The sequence below is a fragment of the Leptinotarsa decemlineata genome, unplaced genomic scaffold (assembly GCF_025532065.1).
Source record: "Leptinotarsa decemlineata unplaced genomic scaffold, Ldec_3_MD MMD2_tig00002159_RagTag_RagTag, whole genome shotgun sequence".
NCBI lineage: Eukaryota > Metazoa > Arthropoda > Insecta > Coleoptera > Chrysomelidae > Leptinotarsa > Leptinotarsa decemlineata.
The window spans coordinates 2004347-2028882 of NW_027412574.1; the positions used below are offsets into that span (position 1 = coordinate 2004347).

The window sequence follows — 24536 nt, forward strand, 5'->3', positions numbered from 1 at the left end:
AATTCTTTGAGATCAGATGTATAACTTCACCTTTCTTTTATAATTTCAATTGTGAGGTTTACCGGAATATTGGTGAATAGGAAAAATATGGCAAAAAGATTCGTCTGGAATTTTTTATTTTCAATATAAACACATCCATTGCATACTATTCAGTTTTTGAAAATAGTATTTCAACATTTCATATCCATTTTAGGAGTTTGTAAATAGGCGATCCTATTAACAGTTGGTGTCAAAAAAGTACCTTCTTTATGAATTGTAGTGAAATTAAATATACACGATATTATGACTTTACATTTTTCTACTATAATTCTGATCTTATGGTAAAATCAATATTTTTAAGGTTACGAAATTATCATTTGCACTTCCATGTACTTGTGCATGTACATTTCAGATTATTTTGTGCACTTATTGGTACAGTAAATTTGAAGAAATCTGATAAGTAGCTAGGAAGAAGCTCGGCTCCATTGCACAGATATTTTGAGATGTCTTGGACCAATGATTCCATCCTGAAGGGCATACTTTCCTATAACATTTGGCAGTAGTAGAGCCCAAATAGGACAGTTAGCTTATAAGGAGAGTGTTTCCAAGTGATTTCCTCAGTGGCCTTTTTTCTGCATCATTGCCATCATTCGTTGCTTCCATTTGTTTTATGTGAATAATCCTTAACTTCATATCTCTTGAGAAAATGATTTTCAGCAGATTTAAGGATGTAGGAAACGTTTATGCATGTAAATTCGGGAGACAAACATATAACAATAGATCTTAGGAGAGGACAATGTAGAGATTTCTAGAGAATGTACGGTGTCCTGATCCTGATCCAGGTGTATGTCTCTCACACACCTGGATCAGGATGATAGAAGGCTTAATTACTTGGAAGAAAAATCACTTGCAAGAAGTGATCTTAGTAGAGAATTCCATCCACTTCAAATATCACCAGAAACTTCTATAGATCTGGTCACTGAAACAGTCATAAAAATATCGTAGTTTTCGATACAAATATGTTTGCCATTTCAGACTTAGTCTACTCTCTTAGAGTAGTGAAGAGGACTGACAAGTAGCCATTCCGAGCTGAAAACCAAAGAAGTTATGCACAATCATAGGAATTCGTATCCCAAATCATTCATTCCAGCGTTATTCTTCTCCCTACAATAGAGTTTGGAGTGTCTGCCTGAGAGAATGGGACTAGTTAGAGTCTGTAAGTAATCTGCCTCAAGCATGACAGTAAAAAGTTGGCCTCTTCTTCATGAAGTAGACTTATTCCCAACTCTAAGATTGACCTCTATTTATTTCTAACAGAGTCGACGCTCTTTCACTTTCAGACACACATCAGTGATTTTAGGTAGAAATTCGCGGAAAATTCATTCATGAAATTTCACGCTTATTTCAACAGAGCGATTCATATTAAGGCAAACAATGGACTCTATGGGACCTTTGTTTGTAGTTCTCATGCCACACTTTGCTTTTTCCCCAGACTTCTAAAGCAGACAAAAATCTAGTGTCATGTGTTGGCACTATACCGGGTGTCAACGAATCTATTAGACAAGTCATAATTTCTAGACTATTAGGAGAATTGAAATGAGATTTGGTATAGTTGAATGGTATGTGGAGAGGAATGTTTTCACATATTTTTCACTTTCCGGTCACTTCCGGTTTCAGCGGAAATGGCTCCGGTTCTGAATTTTTAAATGGAACACCCTGTATATTGTAACATTTTTGGATTTCTGAGACAATTCTGGATCAGAAACTGACATTTCCGGAAGTTTTTCAGCCTACTTGATTTTTTCAGAGTCACTTTTAAAATTGCATCTAGGTGGCCATGATCGGACGTAAACTAATCTATGGACCTCAGGTGATATCAGAAAATTGCAATAGCGGAGTTTTAGTGACTAGTGTGTTGAATATGAATGAGACAAGTTTACAAAATAACATTTTCGTGTCTAACTATTATTTTTCAAATGGCGACCATTTTTTGACAAGCAATTTCCGAAAAAAGGATTTTTTGACGAATCTAACGTTACTAATTTATCTGTACCAAATCTCGTTTTGATACACCTAATAGTCTAGAAGTTATGACTTGTCTAATAGATTCGTTGACACCCGGTATTATGACACTTTAGTAGTGATACATTGTGGAAAATAGCGGGAACTTTCACGAGAAAATATTCCGGGAAGTTCTAACCGAAATCTGAAAATGAAAGTGTACCATGTTACGATATGAATATAGGCCAGTTTTAAAGTTACGAAATAGTCTACCTCATCTCCTAAAGACACTAATTTGGTAGGTGAAACGCGTGTCGAGAAGAGTGATGCAGTTCTGGTGTTTGGGAACAATGCTCGAATCTAAACTAGAGGTTTCAGTAGGCCAACAGAATAATCTTGGTCTACCGTGATGGTCCCTTTAATATCTTCCTGAGATTATTTAAACCAACTTACTATGAGTTGCTGCTGTTGGCATATTCAGTATTATGTCGGCATAGATCCATTGGCATAACACAGTATTATGAGTGCATTATTACCATCTTCATCTTGAAATAATAACACACTGATGTTGAATCCATTGTAGGATATGAGCAGTAGAGAAATGGTTTGTATTATCGAAATAAAACGATACTTGTTATGGATTTTGTTTGCTCATAGAGAGAATGAAACATTTCTTACTATCCATCCTCAAAATCAAACAGACTTGATTCAAACGGCAGAATTATTCATAATGAGGCACACAAATCACCCACCCAATAAATTTCTAACTCGCTACAGTTGGTCCTGAATCGCTGTGGACTGGCTGTGAACTATCTGTAGGGTACCAAAGTATCTGTTGGGAACAGACCAGGAATTGGGCCAATAAGGAATATGCAGTATTGAGAAAACCTATCTGGGAACACACCCTGAAACTCCTTTATAAAGAGACTATCTTGTAACTGAACTGAAGGAAAGCTTCAACAGATCAGGGAAAAATTTTAAATTATTACAGGGCTACTCACTGGACATGTGAACACATCCAAAAAGGACCGGTACAAACTAATAAAAAGAACAAGATTTGTTGAAATGGGTATCATTGGAAAAAATGGGACGTAAAACACAATGAGCTCATAGGGTTGCAGTGTTTTTTGGAGACTTGCAAGATATAGATAAGTAAGATGTCTCCTCATCAGCAGCAAAAAACGCATAGTAGGGAAAGTGGCCAAAGCATGCCTATCGATGTAAATGGTCGGACTATCAAACCCAATTTAGGAAAAATAACAAAGTTGCATTAAGAGGAATTCTAATATATAGAACAGAAATCATGTAAAAATAATTATTTCAGCAATGTTTCATATACATACTAACAGTATAACGTAATATATCTTAGGATATTCATCAGATCTAAAACTATTTCGGATTATTTTTGTGTTTCTAGAAATGCAAAAGTTGTTTTCTATAAAGCGGTACCAACTGCTTGAAGCTGGTGGAAGCAGTCAATGTTCTCTTGAAGTGATAGTCGACAGTGTCAATGAGCCTGTCACTTGAAGAGAACACTTTGATGATTGCCACATCTTTGAACTTGCACATCCGGAAATGGTAATTTCTCAAATGTTACAAGTTTATGATACATTATTCAGTTTATGAATATCTGGTTCTATCCACTGAGAGCAAAATTAAAAATGGAAATAGATTTCAAAATAAACAAATGATCACTAGAAGTATCAATTTGTCAACTAGTTGATAAATTCCTGAAAAACAGTGAAAGCTATTTACCATAACAAAAGCCACAATGTAAATAACAGTTTTTTCGCCAAATGAAATGATAGGTTAAAAACAAAATGCAAGGCATTCGACAATGCAACCCCAACCACAGGTAGAACAGTGCCAATTTTCGAAAAAAACAATGAAACAAAAATGAAGATAATAAAATTGAATCATTTTGATGAAAAAACAAGCACTTTACTTCAGAACCAAAATATAACTTTATTATGGGAAATGAAATTATTTTGGATATTTGCAAAAATCCTAATCATCAGAAACCAAACTACTTTCCAGGCTATCGTTCAGCCCACAAAACTTCACAGGTATCGGAGGCTTTTATTTATTGTACTTTCCTTCCTTTGCACATTTTTTATTTTCATCCAAAACTGAAAAATATTTAATTTTTTCTGTTATTCAGTGTAGAGCAGTAGTATTCGGAATAAAGCTATCAAAGTGCATATTTTCGTCAAGTATAACTGACTGGGACTGATACAGCTTGTAAGATTTTTACTATAAAAAGTTTAAAAAACCTTTCTGCTTGAGGAATGATAAAATTCTAGCTTGAGTGAACTGTAGCAAGTTTAGTAACTTTAGTAAGTTTAAAAGTGGGTTCTGAACAACTAGGCGATTTGAATCATTAAAACAAAATAATTTCTGATATTAGAGTAATAGTAAATTTTTGCCTGGTGTTCTTCCTCCGAATAGAGGTTTTCAGAAATGTATTTGAAAAATAAAACTATTGATTTAGAAAATTAGACAATTTGAAGGCATATCTCCGAAAAATGATCCTGCTCTCCCTTTTCTTGACCATCAAACTACCAAACTATATGAGAGAAAACAAGTGTTAAAAAACTAACCATGTGTGCATAAAAGAGAGTATCATGCTGATTTGAACAAGCCTTCTAGTTCTTATACCTCTCTCTCTATCAGCTTCTCTACGTACTCCACTGTTCGCACTCGTTTTTCTCCCGCTTCATCGACATATTCTTCAGTTCGGCGAGTTATAGTTTCCCCCAGCACCTTTTCACTTTCTCGAACAATCGTGTTGCCCGGAGTTGTTCTGACTGCCAGCTTGGGGAAGTCTGCACTCGAGGGGCGTAGCTGAACAGGGCATGCAACAGGGTTAGTAGTGGCCTGGACAAGTGGACGAGTCCAGTGAGTTTGATGTTAGTTAAAAAAGGGTGTTGCCAATTTTGTAATGATTGACTTTACTTTGGAAAATTTTGAACAGACCTAACATATAACATTAGTTGACTGATTACTAGGCTAGATCTCTTCTGAAATTGTTCTTTTATTTCATTTAAAGGATTTTAATTAGGGCCCTTTATAGTTATAGATGCAGATGTAGTTGCGAATTTTATAGTGACGTTATTTTTTGGAGGGCACGTTTATTTTTTTTAAACAAAAAACTCAACAGAATCAAACTTTCAATACAGTTTGAAAAAAGGAAGATAGAATTTCTTCAAGTACAGGGAATTATATACTTGCGAACACAATCATGCAATAGTGGAATTGGTAGACTTGATTTAGTGGAAACCATGTTGGAAACCAGTACTCATAAAAATATTAAGCGCTTCCTATCTTTGAATTTAAATAAAACAAAGTGTGTGAGATATCATCGAAAGACCTATTGATGCCATTATGTGTAGAATATAATATCGTTCAAATATCCGCTACGGCTTCTCTGGGTGGAGCGCGTCCGAAACGTCCAATTTTCCATAACTGGCTTATAAACAGGCTGAATTTGACCGATGACAAGGGTTATGTTGGCTTTGAGGGCCGCTGTGGTTTGTGGCTTATTCGCATGCACCTGCGACTTGAGAAAACCCTACAAGAAAAAGTCTAAGAGGGTCAAATCACACGATCTTGGTGGCCAGTCCACATCACCTTTACGTAAGATGACCGTGCCCTCAAATCGCAGAATATCCAATGTGGTACGTGCACGTGTGGCACTTGTTGCCGTCCTGTTTTTGGGGTGCATTGGACGCTCTTGAATCTCATGTGGATTGATATCGTCCCAGTGAGCTCCAATTTATCCACTACATTGCAAATAGTCCTCTCGGTAGGACGATTATGGCGACCGTAATATGGCGAAGCGCGCGATATGTTACAGAACACCCATTTTGATGGAACCATTTTATTATTTGAGCATGTTGTTGAATGATATATCCGTCCATGGCGATATGGCGAAACAGACTGAATAAATGACAACTAATTTGACAGATGTAGCTTCAACGAGATGGCCGTTATCAATTGTCAAAGTTCGGAAATCCCTGTTGAAAGACCCTTTACTATATAAACTGATTTTTCTATAACTACTATTTTTATTTCTCGACCTTTTGTTTTTAAGGATATAGATTACTTCAAGAAATACACATAGTTTCCAGATATGAATGCTTCATCAATTATGCCTTCGTATAGTGAATTACTTGATTGTTGATGAAGTAAATAATTTTACCGCTGATTTCCATAAAAATTTAATACAAAGAAATCAATGGAACAAATCTTAGCTCAAAAGCAAAATAATTCCCTAAAGTTAAAATTTTGATATTTGCTGAATGATCACTTATACGGGAAGGAACTGTTAATTTATTAATTTGAATTGGCAACACCTGTTAGTTTGAAGAACAAAAGGTTAGTTACAATAAATGTAATGTTCAAAATAATTAGAGACATTAAAACAATGATTCAAATTAAATCATTCCAGTCGTTAGTACATTTCATCCATAAAAAACGAAATCTAGTCATGCACATAATCCTACATCCATGATCAAACGAAAATGTTGAAATTAATAGAAAAACGACTTAAAAAATCAAATAGACATAATTTTGACTAACCCAAAGATGGAACTTATTTATGATTGTGGAAAAACCGAAAAATGTATTATGCTATGTAAAATATCATCAAATAATATGTTGTCAAACGGTATTTAATTCATCAAAGAACAGAAAAAAATCATTGCAATCAATAAATACCTCTTCCTTTTGGGATACTTCATTTATTGTCTGATGTGCACCTTCTCCAACGATATCCGTCATACTCTTTATAACCATTTGAGCTTGAATGGCATCTTGCTCCAGAGATTTCAATCTTGCGGCACGCCAAGCAGCTCTCTTCTCAGCACGTAGGGCCCTCTCTTCAGCAGGAGACAAAGGGTTGTCATCGTCATCAGTTTGTAGTCCCTCTTCTCGCATCATTTCTTTGAGTCGTTTTTCAGCCTTCGCTGTGCGTACTATTCCAATAGTACTAGAAGGTCTGAGCAGATAAGTAATCAATGTATTCTTTAAGTTAATTTGAAGGTCGATGACAGATATTTATTATACTTTTGTATTCTGACGAACAACGAAGCAACTTTAATGTGGTAGAAATTGTAATGTTTATTAAGAATACTTCAATATTGAAAACATTTAAAGATTATGCAATTTTTTCACTGGAGATGTAATACCAATAATCACACGAATTACTCATATAAAATTCATGTGGTCTTATTTTATTTGAAGTTCATTTTATGAAATAAGCAAATCTCTTTCATAAACACACATACAACAAGCATTACAGAATGCTTTAGGAAAAATGTCATCATTTTGAAATAAATAGAAGAATAAAAGCATACTAGTCAGAAACGAATAAATTTCTTGATTATTTTCAACTTCCATTGTGTGAGTAGAACATCAACATTTCTTTCCATATCATCATAAATACTTCTATTACCACCAACTGATATTTTTTTGTTTCAAGTTAATGCAATTATTCTAGATGACATTAGAACCCAGAAGCATTGCATCCATAATCTAATACTAGATGATTTTTTTAAGGACAAAACACAAGCACTACAGGAACATCCTTAAGGAGCTCTCAGAGCGGTGTCTGTGCGAAAGTAGCGATTCACATTGGATTTGAATCGCTGGTTCGAACTGCCATAAATCTTGTCAGTACCATAGTCATGGATGAAACATTGAAAATCATTCCGTCTTGAATATAACAAATAACCCCGAGTTAGTTGTAGCGATGACGAATCTACTTACAAAGAAACCATATATTGAGTTTGCAAAAACTCGCCAATGACGATCCAATGCAAAGCCAATTTCTGATTTTGACCAACAAATTAGGTTTTCTGTCTCTCTCTGCAACTTTCACAATGAAAAAAAATCTATATAATAAAGATACCAGAGTTCAACAGGTGGTATAATCTAGTTGCCCTTGAAATGGAAGCCCCAGAAATCCAAAAGCAAACTATAATCAGCAGTCAAAGTTGAAGCTTGGTTTCCCAACAAATTGTCGTTAGGACCCCCATTCATCTTTGATATTCGTGGTTTGAGTTTTCTGTCGACCTCACATATGACATATTCATAAGGAAAGTCACTATCACCACTTTTTACTTAATATTATTCTTGTTGAGAATAGACATCCAAGTTTACTTGTAAGTGATTGGTGGTTTGACCAATCTTCAACATCGATGACTGAATTAGCAGAAATTTGGAAAACTCTACCGTAATGACATCAGAAAACAAATTCACATGTTTCTAGAAATGATATAAAATCTGCCTATAATTTCTAAAAACATGCGGATTTGTTTTCCAGTGGTATTCCGAGATAGATTTCTCAATTTCTGTTAAAGCAGTTGTCGGTTTTAAAAATTGGTCAAACCACCAACGTCGACATAAAAACTTGGCAAGCACACTTGAATATCACACCAACAGGTGGTTCTACTTATGTCTCGCTGGTGTTTACGCAGTGATTTTTGTCAAGTACTCGTGTTGATGGAGACTGACTCATACCATAAGGTGCGACTGTCTTCTTGATGACTCCATACATTTATGATAAGAGGAAAGTTTTTGACGAAAAAAATGAACAAATATTTTTCATACTGTTTAAATTTTGTTAAAATTCAGAATGAGTTGGTTTTAAAAACTTGGAATGAATTAGCTGTAAGCTCCAAAAGATGATAAAAAATCATATTTCAAGATCATTTACAATAAGACAGACACTATATAAAAAATTGTTATATTAGAGAAGACTAGTTATGAAATCAGAGACAATGAAAAGAATTAAAAAAAAAAACTTTGATGGAAATTTCTATCATCGAAAATATTTGGAACACAGCTTGACGCTTATCCCAGTTTTCCTGCCCTTATAGACTGCATTTGTGAGTAGCTCGGCAAAGGTAAAGACACTATACACAATATTCTAGCTGCAGAAAAAATACAATCAAATTACTCATACCAAATTCTGCTTTTGTGAAGGATTAATTTATTTATAATGGATGCAAAATGTTCAATCATTGACCTAATAATATAAAGAACACAATCAATTACAATGATTCCAAGAAGGCTATTCAATTTTCATTTTATGAAAAACCTAATTATAGTCTGGATGAGTTTTATAATGATAATTTTCATTGAACAACTTATAATCTGGCCAAATTTCACTTTTATATTTTTATTCAATTTTGTAAATTTTCTGTATACACCTTCAACTATTTTTATTATTTATCTGTACTGTTCCTTGTTCTTCTACTTATATTTTTATTGATGCATTTTATATATGTTTATATATTTGAAGGTTATGTATTAGTTATTGGTACAATTTAAAATTTCAAATAGCATATCGTGGCAATAAACCTCCCAGTGAAGCGAACTTGTGCTTAGGAATTTTTTTCAATAATTAAAGACAGTAATATTTGCTAGAGAATGTAGATAAAATTTGAAATAGATTTAAAACTAAAATACGGAAAATTATACAGCTATCAAATATAATAAAAGCATTAAAACAAATTAAAGGAAAGTGAATATATTGGGAAACTGCAATTATTTCAAATATAAAATAATCAAAACAAAGAAGATTAGAAAATGATGAAAACAGATAAAAACTGAAAAAACGATGAGGTGGAATTTTTCTTTTTAAAACATTTAAAAATTCAACAATTTTTCTGCAGTAAAAATAGGATATCTGGTATTGAAGTATTCAAATAGGTTTCTTTTTCCATATATTTTATGTTTGACAAAAATATTTAAAATTTTCAAGAAATCAAGTAGAACCTTAAAAAACTTGGATTCTAGTTAGGTATAACATCTTTGTCCTATCACTTTTTCTGTTCGTGCTACTAGCACTTACTTTTGTATCTTGTCTGATGGCATGTACTGTAGGAACTAATCCTGCTTTATTTTTGAACTATTTGAACAAAATTAATTTTGAGTAGGGTTGGCAAATGTCAAAGAGTTTTGTCTCATCATAAAGGTTATCAATTGAGTAAGTTCTCGGTTTTTCATAAGTTATTTTTGTCATGTTATTCTGATTTTTTGGATATTAGAAAGGTAAGAATGAGAAGCACTACAATCAATCATTCCATATGACAAATGGGATTCTACAAGGGCCAAATATAATGTTTTCAGGGGTGTTATTGAGAGAATATTTGCCAAATACTCGATTTGTGCATAATATTTTATATTTTTGAAACTATGTTTTGAAGCCTTCAATTACATCATAATTATTGATAAGTTTACTTTCGAAAGTTGAAATAATTTTTATCAAAATCTTTGAAATTTCACCTCTATTACATATGAGATGTTGCATTGCAAAATATGCTACATTAATTTGTGAACAATTTTGAGAATTCCTAAAAACTGTTTCTGGGTCAACCAGGAACAGAAGTGTAATGATTTTTTCCATACTGTATCTGTTTTGATATAGCGAGTTTTGCAATGTCACGCCTCATATATGCTTTTGCATTTGTTCAGAAGCATTAGAATTCAGCAGAGTTTGATAGGTTTTCTTTTGTTTCCTTTTTCTGAAAACTACATTATTTTTAATGTGAATCATTTCACATTATTAAGTTCGTTTAGAGAAGTTGTTGGAACAGGTTACTTGAATGAGGTGCTCTTTAATATTTGAACCTTTCCATACTAGAATGAAATAAATATAATTTTTACCTTGAACGATGTGATAAAACAGACTCTCCATCTGAATGATCCGATTCATGAGAGTAGTTTATTTCCGAAGATGATAATGTAGCTATTTTTTTCTCTTCTTCTGCTTTCAACTTTTCTAGTTCGTCGGCACTTAAATAGCTGAATACTTTTTCTGAAATCATAAAAATATGGAAACTGCAATGCTCCAAATTTTCAAATAAAAAGATCACAAATTTCAATTGCTTTTATAATATCGAGACATTTATTTATCCCACAAAATATTTACCACTCATGAACAGACACATTAAATATTTCCATTATTGAGTATTAATAAAAAATTATGGCCCTTTTCGATGAAAAAAGCATCAACAGATGCCGTTTAGATGACCCCTGGCTGGAGGTATTAACCAATGTCTTCACGGAGGAAACTTTCATCTACATGACATCTGTGTTCAGGGTGTAATACCAGATATGTTTTTTTAAATGAATTTGATTTAGAAAATACTCAAAAATCTAAACCGCAGACAGATGTTCCTGGTTTATTGGTAGTCATTAGTATGCTTGTAGTCTGTTTTGTCAGAACACACTTTAATGAAAGTAGAGCATAACATAATTGCGATACCAGACATAAAGATGATCTACAACCCAAAAAACATACAACTCTCTATCAAAGAAATTGTACTTTTAATGGGTGTTGTCTCTTCATCCCCCTCCCTGATAATTAAAATTTTTACTCACTTCTGGGTGTTTTGTTCATGAATCCTCACGAATAATAAGAATTGAAAAAGTAATTACCTGGTTTAGTAGATTTCTGACTCTCTTCCATTGCAGTTTCAAAAAATTTCTTTCGGTCACTCACCGACTGTTTTTGCAAATTATTTTTAGGCGATTGAGGAGGCTGTTGGAAAAAATAATGATGTTTCACTAAATAATGTTAATTTTAGGAAATATTGGAGATAAATACCAAATAAAATCTATGTCTACAATCTATCCTAAATTATATATAGTATTAATACCAATAAAATAGACAGAAGTCAAATACTCAAGTGAAATAATAGTAATGAACTATAATTTCATCAATATTAGATATATATTTGATTCTATCCATTTCAGTATAATTTTTCATTTCATTAATTCCAATATTGCAATAAAAAAATACCAGTAAGAATTACCTTTTCCAAAGTACCACACTTTCCCAAGTTTCCACTACTGAATCCAAGCTGTTGCTTATTAGAAAATATTAGAGAAATAGGTCTAGGAGGTGGTGAGGCAATACTAAATCTTTTGAGATCACCGAAATGATCATGATCTAACAATTTTTCCTCACTACGAAAAGATCTAAGTTTTGAAGTTTTAGCAGGAACTGGAGGAGGAATTTTCTTAATTTGATTCTTATCAGGAACAGGGGGTGGAGGTAATTGTGGACGCCTGATCTCAAGTCGAGTAGGGGAGAAAGGTGGATTTTCTGAAACATGGCTAGCATGGCTAGTAGAATATACAGGAAATGTTTGAGAGAAAGAAGAATTGTCTGAAGTTTCTCTTGCTTTTGTCATTCCTGGGACTATATAAGAGGGTGTCATGAGCGAACTATTCTTATTCGGAATATCTAGCAAATTTGAAGAACGGAATAACTCCTTCCCCTCCCTCGACATGCCAATGACTGGAATTCCATGCAAGCTATCAATTTGTGAGGACTGTAGAAATGTGGGTTCGATTTCATCCACTATCTCTTCCAAATGGGGAGGCGGAGTTTTTGGTAACGGTGGAGGAGGAAGTGAAGGAACATTTTCTACAGGATTATCCTCGAATGCCAATGGAGGAGGGGTGGTACACCTAAAATATCCGAGTCCTCTAGAAGAACTGAATTAAAGGATGTTGATGAGTTGTTTGACATTGGAGGAGGAACTACTAGAGTGGAAAAGTTGTTACTACTAAAAAGGTTTTCACGAGATTTACTCTGGGATGAATTATTATAAACGTGGATTTCAACTTGTGACTGGGGGACAGACGTTACAGAATATCTGTTCATCAGAACATTATTTGCTGTAGCAGGTGATTGAATTGATACTGCTAAATTTGTGGGAATGTTATGATCATCGTAATAGTTGGATGTTATATTGGTGACAGTAGTGAGATTAGAATTTTGTATTTCGAACGTATTTGTAACAGCTGATTTTGCCAGTGTTTCTGAATACACTAGAGGTGGTGGAATGATATGATGCCAGATATTTTCATCACTATTCTGTGAATGTTCCTCGTGAGAATCAATAGGAATGGACACTGGAGTTTTGTTAATATGAGAGTCATGTAACACATTCGTGTCTTGGGTTTCGATTCTATGTTGTAAAGTTCCTGAATCCACTTCGAAGTTAGGTTTTTCAGTTTTTGGTAGTGTTGCGGCATGCACTAAAGTTTCCTGTTATAAATTATGATGTTTTAGAAAATTTGAAACATTCCAATAACCACCACCAAAGCTTCTAGCAAATGCATAGACAAGACAGTTCATTTGGCAAATGATGTAACGCCACCTTTATAACAAAATATATTTACCAATGAATATCACATAAAGCTTATTATAATACTCAGATTTTCATACGATATTTTGAAGTAAAGTGAATCAATTGATTAGTTTTAGGAGTTCATAACATCAAATATAAATCTCGATTGGTTACAACTGGTGGCTGCACTTATGGAACATTGTACAAAATGTGAAACAAGTTACATTTTATGTATAACTAGTCAAAGGAATAATCATCTTATAAAATTAATTGAGACAGTGATTCATTATACTATTCAATCAAACAGATAAACCTTAAATGAGGTAAAACATAAACTGAATTCAAATGCATTCCTGCTTTCCCAAGTCTGAATTGTTTTTATATACTGAAATTAATATAAATCAAAATGATCATTCTTTTAATGTGATAACTGCTGAAACAGATAATATAAAGAGTTCATACTTCATATATATTTCAACATTTCAAGTGAAGATTATTTATCATGCCATTAAATGGAATTGAAATATGGGTTTGATTTTCAATTAAGGTTTATAGTTTGGACATCAGTTTTTACTGTTAAATGGTTGTTTTGTAGACTGCCTTCCTTCTGAGGTTATGTATATTAAATAGGTACATATTATATACATCACAATAATAATGTATTTTAAAATTGTATGTTTAGATTACTAGTACTACTTAATCTGTGAATATATCGTGCAAAAAATTTAAATTAAATAGTATTAAATGTATATTTGCATCTAATTTTGCGATATGTAGTCAATATTTTCAGTTGGACCCATTTGCAAGTACTTGTACAAGAAATATTGTTAACATAATATTGAAATGTAGAAATCATTGTCTTTCTCAATTTGTATATAACATAAGAAAAAATGATTCTGTGCACAATTCATTATCCATCAGGCAAAATAGTTGTTGGAGAGAAATTCTTTATTTTGGTTTGTATCTGAAAAAGAAATTAAGAATACTAAAAAACTAAAATCGCTTTTAATAAATAACTGCCGATGTTGGTTATCATATTTATTTGGGTCCGCTTTCTTTCTTCTTCTATACTGACCATTCGGCTGTTTCGTGAATTGAAAATGCTTTTTTCGGAATAATGAAATGATGCATTTATTGAAGTTAAATTTCTTCTGCACCCTACGAACGACAACCCTCAGAAGTAGAAACTCGTGCGAGCTTAGGATTAACGAGGGCTTACCTTTAACGTTCGAGTCCTAGCAAGATAGGCAGTGAAAATTGATCGTCTGGCCTCGCGGATCGAACTACCGATTCACCTGACTTTGAATAAGCCGAACAAACCACTAATGCCAACCCAACCGGCTACCATCCCAACTATTCAAAATTGATCCCTGAATATTCAAAAAATGAGACAAAATTTTTATAATATTTATTTTGATAGCGTTAACGTTCCAAATCAAATTCGAGAAGAAATGTGAAAATTAATGTATTAAAAAAAATTTAATTTGAATTCATTACACATGGTATAATAATTACAGGTAATCAAAATATACAAAAATAAGGATAACCTGAAATATCGTCTTAAAAAAATGAAACGTTATAGGCAGACCTTATTTTTCAATCACTTAATTCAAATTAGTGTATATTAACGATATGGTAGAAACATCTAGATAATACATAAAATATTATTTCAAATTATTCGCGAGAGTTAGGAGTTTAGACAGATCAAAAACAGAATGAATTTTTCTATATGTAAAAATTTGGAAGAATCTTCAAATAACATTTGACAGCGAAAAAGTATTAAAAATAAAATGTACTAGTTATTTATCAGAGCATAATTGATCAAAACACATTAGGATATTTCATGCATATTTCTAGTATTCTTATTGAATTTTTCAACACTGTTATCCTCCTAACATTACACGCTCCATGGCAATGCTCATCAAGATCATCCAAAACCCGGGAAGACTACTAGGAAATTTCAATCGCCTTCAATTAGGATAAATATACTAAGTTGAAAATGAGGACAAGAAAAATGGAATGAATCCAAATATACATATGGAACCAGAGCCCAAAAACATTGAATGATGTGACCTTTGGACAGGTCAAAACAGCGCTGTCTGGTATTGTATTAAGAAAGTTTTTTGTTTTTGGTCCCTGGTTTCATCTAGATATCTTGCAGTGGAAGTTGCAGGTAAAGATAAATTTGATTAAGATCTTTGAAGTTGGTCAACTAGTTGGATTTTGTTACTTTGAAGTCATTTGTTTATGTCTTAATCACCTAACTCTCAAAACATGTATAAACAACAATATACACTCAACATTCACAAACAAATATTATAACAGCTTAGGTATAATAATTTAAAATTTTGTTTTCTTAACAATTAGGAGCACCAGTTTTAATTTTCATGGACAATTAATTCTTTCCCACAACTCTTCAGCAATCACACATTAAGTCAGTGTAATTCTATCAAAGTAATATTTCACTCTTTCTCAGCAAAGGTTATGGTTTCCTTTGCCGATTCATCTGTAAAAAGAGATCTAATGTATTTAACAGTAAAACAGATACTAATTTTTCATGCGATACATGCTAAAAATTAAGAGAAATCTCACAACTTCGTTTCATTAATTGTTGATGAGTACCCAGGTAATACTAAATGATTTATTGAAGAAGGTGCATATTTGGACTTCTACATGCCAAAATCCCACTTCTGAAACTCCATTTCCTGTCATTATAAGCTCGATTAAAGTATTTTCCAAATTAAAATCATTTGGAATCATACATCAAGTTTACCCATAATTGAAAACAAAATCTACAAAGAACATTTTGGAACTATCATAAAAAAAATAAAAATGATTTTGACATTTTTATGAATATTCTATAACATTCAAATAACATCTCTTGCATATAATACCATTGATGTGATTACTAACTGGACCATGTTTATTAATTTTCTCAAGGAAAAATGCTTATATGTCCAATATATTTGGGTATCATACAAAAAATAGAACTGAAGATTGATGAAACACATTGAAAATATTTTCAATAATAAATTCTATGACACACTTTATGAAAGTATAAAAAAAACAGTATTTGAGTATTACTTGGGGTACCTAATATGATATAGTAGTGACATCTGTGGTCTCAGTTGTACCATTGAAAGAAAAGCCAGGTAACTCTGTTCATGGTGAGTCTCTCAATGTCGCAAGCACAAAATGGGACTCAGTCACATAGTACTTTATACAAAAGAGACACTCAGTAAGGAACAAAAACCATGGACTTTTTGAGAATTTCAGGGTGATTACTGTCAACCTAAAAATTTTTTCGAGTGGTTAGTGAACTGGAACACGGTAATAATGAGCTAGTTTGGTTGAAATTGTTGAAATGTTGAACTAACAGCCTGCCGAGATGACATCGTAATAATTACTCAACTACAATCAAATTATTACCTGACAAGTTCCAAATAATTTGAATTTACCGCTATAAATGTCATTAAACACCTCAACACAGATTGTAGGTCACAGCCACTTGACCACTCAACATCAAAGTGCCGCCGGATGAGTGTCTCCTCTGTAAAGTATTTTGTGACTCATTAATATGGCATTGAAAACCTAACTTAGTTCATTCTAAATTCTGAAGTGCAAATTCAATGAAATTTATACAGGGTGTCAATTTGAAAACTTCCTACCCTTAATATCTTCCTTCCACAATATGAGAGATCGAAAAAACATGTCAATTTTTTTATCAAGGGGGGCACTTTCAAGGACTATTTTTGCCCTCGTGGTTCAACCCCCTAATAGGGGCAGATTGAACCATTAGAATTTCAAATGGGAAGGGGGTCAAGTGGCACATCATTTTGATGAGCATTTTCCAAAAAATAGCGTTCTAAACTAACAGAAGTAATTATTTCATTAGTTCGGACTTCCATTGTCTAATATGGTATAAATTGATTTGAAATCCCTGAAAGAATCTGTAAAAAAATAAAAAGATTAGCTGAAAAGATTAGTGAAGTACCTTGATTTGGAATTTTTTAATTTTCATTTCTTGTTAATAATTTTTTGAGTTTCATCCCGTGTTAATAGTTCAATTTTTTGTTTTTCTGGTCGTTGCATTTATTTCATTTCATTGTAATTTCAGTTCTTTTGCTTAATATAATTGTTATTTTTCAGCTAATATTTAATATTTTTAAAAATTCTTTCAGGGATTTCAAATCAATTTATATTATATTAGACAATGGAAGTCTGAACTAATGAAATGCACCATGAAACATTGTCAACCACCTTCAAACAAAAATTAGTACGCCTATACTGAGATGCATGGTTTGACCAGAACTGATAAGAATATCAGGTGGTACAGTTCCAACCCTTTATTAGTAATTAGCTCCAGTTAATTTGCATCAAAAAGTGGTATAATGGTAAAACGTAGATGATAGTAAAGTTGTGTTTAGTAAATGATGAATTTTCAATTCTTATCGCAGAAAGTGTAAAGATGGCCGTCCTTTTTTGCTACTTCTGCTGTAAAAAGTTTCTGTTTTCAGGCAAAAAAATTGGTTCGCAAACTTGAATGATGTGGTAGTATTGTGCATACAATTGTACCTATTGGGCTGTTTAGTGATTATTTTAATAAGTATATAAAAGTGTAAAAAACATTTACATTCGTCAAGACAGAATTTAAATGTCGAGCGAGACTGTAAGAAAAGCATTGAAAATACGGGTTTGGGCTGATATTCTTGGAAATGCCATTATTGGTCCATTATTTCTGGAAGAAAACTTGACTGGAAATCTGTACCTTGAAATGCTTGAAGAGACTATTGATCCTCTTATAATTCACGAGCTTGAAACTCGAATGGATGCAGAAGGTTACGAACTTTTGCAGGAGCATCTGTTACATTTCTAGCAGGACTGTGCTCCACCTCATTTTCTTCCCGTCCGATAGTGGTTAAACGAGAGATTTCCGGATAAATAGGTTGGCAAAAGGGGAGCAGTTGAATGGCCTCCGAGATCACAGAATTTAACACCCTTAGATTTCTTTCTTTGGGGGCATTTTGAACCCGTTGTTTATAGAAAACAACTTTAAAGACGAATTACAGGCATGCCAGCCAATTCCTAGTGAAGTTTTTCGTAATGTTAAACAGACTAACTGTTTAGAGCAAAATGGACAACATTTTGAACAGTTTATAAGATAAGCGTAAGTAGATTTTATGTTTGAAATGTCTTTCTCGCAAATTAAATTTCGTTTTGTAAAAACGATAACCAACAAACAAAAAATCCCTCGCTTAATACCTGTCATTCAAGGGTTGGAACGGTGCCACCTACTCTTCTAACCATTTTTATTAAAAGGAGTCAATACAATAATGCATTTCAGAACAGGCAAATTCTAATTACATGTGTAAGTTTAGAATGCTATTTTTGGAAAACTGCTTATCAACAAATAAAATCGAACGGATTATTGAAAGCAGAATTGAACGCCAATCAAAATGATGTGCCACTTGATACCCCTTCCCATATAAGATTCTAAGGGTAACATTTACCCCTCCGTGAGGGTTGAACCACGAGGACTACAAATATCCTTTGAAAGTGTCCCCCTTGACTATAATTGACCTGTTTTTTCGTTCCTCATATCATTTACTGAAAGGAAGATATTATTCATATTAGTTTTTACTTTATGTTCATCACGAATATTTCCATCAATTCACAGTTTAGGAAAATAAAAACGCGTTTCAACAATTTTTGAGTAAAAAAAGAAGATTGCATATATTATAATCCAAATAAATATTTGAATTATAATAGAATGATAATATATTTCATTTTATTTTGAATATCATACAATATGATAGTTATACTTAAAGACATCATACATTATGCGAAACGTCAGAGTCACAAGTTCTCAAATCAATATATAGAGATAAAAACATACAAATAGTTCCGACATTGGAGAAATCTTGAAAGTATTTATACTTGAAACACAATAATTAGAATTCTGATTTGTTGGTCGCTTTAAATTTCTCATTTAGAAACTCTTGTATTGAGTATTAGCTTTTTTGAGTTTACAGTTTCTTCAAATCATGTCTAAATTGTTTATTATTTATATATTCTTTACATAATGTTCATATACTCTTCCAGTTCCATATTTTGTTATATAATTTTATCCCCATATATTAATGTGGATTGTTCTATTGACAATTTTGAAAAAAGTTGATTGATTTTTGTATTCGCATCGAGTGTTATGATACTGAATATCCTTCTTTCATGTGAGGTAACCGATTTTATTCACAATATAAGCAATCTTGCAAGAAATACATAGACGTGGCAATGTTATTATGCCCATATTGGCAAAACTTTCATTACATGTTGCTATTTATGATATGTAAGTCATTCAGAGAATTAATTTTTTGTGCAGATTTATGAGCTTGATTTCAATATAAGACCACATGAGAGATTTGATTGTACTAATCCAAAATTTACAAAAGTTTTTGTAACAATTCTTTTACCTCAATTAAATAAGACAAATTTCTGTTTCAAAATTAGATTTTATGATTGAGAAAAAATGAATAGGATCAATGGTTTTTACGAGTTGGTATTTTCAATATGATTTTTGGGTCCTTCATTTTTTAAGAAACACTAAGCGTGGATCATCATCTAAATTTTTTGAGTGTGGCTTTTACTGTATAATTTGAGGCACATCTCTCTGAATACCATATAGATATTTCAAATAATAAAAAAAGGCCAACTATAATTCCCAATTTATCATATCACAATATTTGAAAACAATCCTAATAAGAAAATTCAACTATTTTCTAACAAAAAAAACATCATATCACATATTTGAAAACAATCCTAATAAGAAAATTCAACTATTTTCTAACAAAAAAAACATCATTGTCTGTCAATGATTTCAAAAATCGTATTCATCTCAACTCGGGATTTAAAAAACGAAATATATTCACACAAAGGTTTTAGAAAACACACATCCCAGGTTTTCCCCTGATGAGGCATCAAGAGTTCTTACAATAGCTAAATGCAGGCAGAATTTGGAACACATCAAAATTCTAACAGAAAATGTTTGAATTCAGACTTGAATTGAATCTGTTTACCCTAACAAAAATGATATTTCAGATTGGACAATGTTCAAAGATATATTCAAAGAATTCTGATTGCTATATCTGCTATATCTTAAACTGATGTGAAAATTATTTCATATACTCATTGTACATTAATTTTTTTCAAATATTTTTTAAAGAATAATCATAATAATTTTTCATTACAATATAATATGTAATGAAATTAATATGATGTGATGAATGGATACAATATTGAAGCTGTAGAAATGTGTTCATTGTGTGTACACTGATGAAATTGAGGAATTATTATTAACCAATATTGTAATATTTGTGCTCTATAGCTCTCAACCAAGAAAAACTGAGACTAAAATATACATGCTGTATTTGAAATTTAGACATCGTGGGTGGTCCATGATACATTACATTCATCATTATTGTGTACATTAATATGAAGCAAATTGAAATTTGGACTTCATTTTTGTACTACTTATCTTCAGAAGAACTGGGTTAGTATTTTCAGTTGATTCATTGAACTATGAAATACTTGTTTATTTTTTTAAAATTTTTTACCATTTACGCGATTCCCATGCACACCATGAATTTGAATAGTCCACACACATGAATTTGAATAGTCCCCCATACTCAATCTCATGTTTAAAAAAACAAATGAGACAATCAAGAAGAGATATTTTTACCACTTTCAATGAATTTTGCAATCATTGCAAAAGTCATTAATCATTGAAGAAATGATCAAAACAACAGCGGAGTATGAAAACTTGACATTGCAATTAGCTTACAAATTTTGATTTACCATTTCAGTAGAATTTCAGTACAACTAATACCACAGAGGATAAAACAAAGCATTATACTAAATCTACTTAAACCAAATTATATACATGTAATTGTTTTTAAGATATCATACATGCTTATATCGACAGTCATTCATTATTTTATGTTAGATTTTTTATAGTATCAATCCGACTTTGTACAATGTCTTTTCAATAGTTAAGCCATTAGTTGTGGCGAGGGGATTATACTTGATGCTATAAACAAAATAGTGTACATTACATAAAAATACTTACCTCAAGGAATACACGAAACATGTGTTTTGGTTGGAAGAAGTAAAGAAAGAAAAACGACAGAAAATGAATTTTTCACTAATGTCGACGTTTCAACCATTTATTAGGTCATCCATCCTCAGGGCACAATATGGGAGTACATGCATATTGTTATATACAAAGACAGTTTATAAAATTGGGTTGTGAAATAAGATACAATCCATAATGGGTCAAAATGTCGACATTGGCAGAAGTTGATTTTTATTACTGACCTCTCCAACCAAATCACCAGTGCAATTTGAAATATTAAGGTCACAAATACTTTTGAAAAATTAGACTTTTGTATAAACAAAAAAATTTCATCTATGACATACGTGCATATATTCAACTCCAACAGAGTTCATTACAAAACCATTTATTTTCATTTATTTGAGTACTGTATTTCAAATCATTCATATATTTACTGAAAGAACAAGTTTGAAAGTATCTCTTACATGATTGTTCAATATATTCATCAAAAATTTACATAAAAATATATGGGTATTCAACTCACCACAATCAGAAAAATTACACTAAATCAATAAAGAATCTGCAAAACCATCTTCATAAAAAAAAACTGTACCTGTTGATGAAAACTACAAACTTGCAATTAGAATAGAAAGATTTATTATCTGGACAAAACTTGCCGTTCGAAAAATGTGACAAGACAAAAACATTATAAATTTACATCAAGCATTTTCAAAGGCTGGTCTACCGGATTGAATAAGTTTTCTGGAAAAGGAGAGCAACTGATTATTACCCACATTGAAAGTGTTGATGATTTTGTTTAGGGCAGGTTGATTAATGTTTTGAGTCGAAGCATTCCGGCGATTACCATGAAAACATGTTCGAACAGAAATATCTTTGAAGAATTCTTTGAAAAAATATTAGACCTCATTTCACCTTATTCTGTGATTGTGATGGATAATGCAAGTTACCATCCCTCAAAAGTTGAAAGAATACCAAATAACGCATGGAAAAAAGCAGAGATATCATTCAATATATTCAACAAAAAAACATACCATTTGATAAAAGTATGGTTAAGAAAGAACTATTGTCAGTATGTTTAAATTAATCTCATTTCACGGAATATGTAGTCGACAAGATGATACACAAACGAAATATTATTATTCTGCATATGCCGCCTTATCATTGCGAACTTAATCCCATTGAACTTTTGGGCTCAAGTTAAGGATTTTATTGCAAGAAAAATCTCGACACTCAAAATAAAAGATGTCAAAATACTCTTTAAGAAGTTTTAGAAATATGCCGATTCCGAAAAATGTCGAAAATGTATTGAACACGTTATGAAAGAAGAGAACATTAGTCCATTTTGTTGGGGAAACTGTTGAAATAGGATTATGAACTGGCTCAAACCACGAAATCACAAAATTTTGTTCCAGCACTTTGTTACCCATTTGCACTTATAATAAGCATTTACTACTCTTAACTAATTTATCAACAAGCTTTGTGAGATCAACTCATTCTATTTTCTAAAACCCAGGTACTAAAACTATAATTGAAATTGACCTACAATTCGTGTAAATTATGTAAGTACGAAGTACGACTCTCTATATTTGAAGAAACTTTCAAATATTTTCAGAATATTTTTAATTTTTTCGAAGACGAGTAAACTTGTTGAGGAAGGCAGAAAGAAGCCTCACTTTCATTTGTCATAATACGAGAAATGCTTCAAAAATATGCTATTCTCGGTTTGAAATCGCATGGTTCTGTATTAAACTTGATGAAGTTTGTAGTGAACTTGCTGACATGAATATTACAAAGGCACACAAAGCTTTCCAGTTCAACAAGTAAATTTTATAAAACTTACCGTGCTTGGTTGAGGAGCTAAGGTATGTTTGCTCATCACTATAGTGGTAGTTTTGAGTTCACCAGTTGGAGACTTTGGTGGAAAATAATTTTCTGAGGGACCTTGGGCCAATGTTTCTACTGCTCTAACGGCATCCAGCACCTAAAATGACGATGAATATCTAAACGTATTACTCCTATATAAATATGAGTACTTACCTTATCAGCAGGTGATGGTGGTTTCGCTTCAACGATTGAAAATTCTTCCTCCTCTGATTGGCAAATGGGTTGCAACCTTTTTTCAGAATCCTCTTTTTCCAACTGAAAAAAAATTGTTTTCAGTTTGTGCTGCTGTGAATTCAACATAACCGACTGACCACATCTCCAATTTCCAAAGATAATTCAATGAATTATTATTATTTGTCATTGTTAGATAGTAGGATATAGATAGAGGTTCTTACAGAACCTCTGTTGTGAAGTAAAGTTTAATCAACATATTCTTTTATCCTTTGAAAGGATATCTACAACAGTTGGTATGTAATGTTTGAGACAGTAACAGAACAGATAATAATAATGAAACTTTTGTACAGATTTTTTAATCTCTTTCTTACTGGCCGAAGAGAACAAAATGAATTATTTTTGGAGGTTCAAGTCAAAGCTTGGCTTTGCACTAAAACGCTGTTCAGAACTTCTCATTCACCTGTCAATTATCACCTGTATGTAAAAAAACATTATTTTTTTTTCTAAGTATCAATTGAAAACTGTAGTGTTGGTAATTTACTCCGCCATTCTTTAAAACTGTATCTAAATGGCGAGTTGAAGCTGTACATAAAAAAAAATGATTTTGAAGACTTTTTGACAGAAATTTTACTGTTAGATGCCAAAGAAAAGCTGTTCTTATGAAAAAATAATAAGAAAAAAAATCAATTGATTTGAATATTCATACATTTCATTTTCGAATATCTATTTTGAAGTTCAAAGTTATTTAACATTTTATCCACATTTATTATATCTAATATGTATAAAACGTAATGCAAATCATCAAATACATCAACTTTCTAGACCAATAGACTTCAAAATTAATCATCATAGATGGATATATATATATATATATATATATATATATATATATATATATATATATATATGATAGTATGCAGTATTGTTATCTTTCACAGCAGGTTTTTTTCCCAAGAGACCTTGTATAAAAATAGATTTTATAAAATGCAACTGAAACAAATATAGTCAAACCTTCATTAGTATTATAACTGGTTGAATAAAAATTGAATCAAAGCTTTGTTTCGGACCTTTGACACTTTGCAATAAATTTAAATTTCCATAGAGCTATTATTACAAATCGTGCTCTAAATCGAAGTAAATGTTTGTTTATAATTTTGAATATACTGAACATTTTCTTGAATGATCTGTACTCAATAACATTCGGAATAAAATAACTCATG

General features: G+C 32.1%; 1 protein-coding gene across 9 annotated transcripts in view; it reads right to left on the bottom strand.

Annotated features, from left to right (window-relative positions):
* The window catches only part of scrib (scribble planar cell polarity protein), a 313705-nt gene that overhangs the window by 2000 nt on the left and 287169 nt on the right, over nucleotides 1-24536 (bottom strand). For 4 of the 9 annotated variants that reach the window (XM_074177044.1, XM_074177046.1, XM_074177048.1 and 1 more), the window contains 6 exons: nucleotides 23296-23397; nucleotides 23099-23239; nucleotides 11428-11530; nucleotides 10654-10804; nucleotides 6700-6979; nucleotides 4639-4857 (listed from right to left, as the gene is read on the bottom strand). In XM_074177044.1, coding sequence (XP_074033145.1) covers nucleotides 4639-4857; nucleotides 6700-6979; nucleotides 10654-10804; nucleotides 11428-11530; nucleotides 23099-23239; nucleotides 23296-23397 — 996 coding nt within the window. Of the gene's footprint in view, nucleotides 1-4580; nucleotides 4858-6699; nucleotides 6980-10653; nucleotides 10805-11427; nucleotides 11531-12271; nucleotides 13049-14604; nucleotides 15637-23098; nucleotides 23240-23295; nucleotides 23398-24536 lie in introns of those variants that run through there. The other 5 variants (XR_012465828.1, XM_074177043.1, XM_074177047.1 and 2 more) reach the window with 5 other exon arrangements.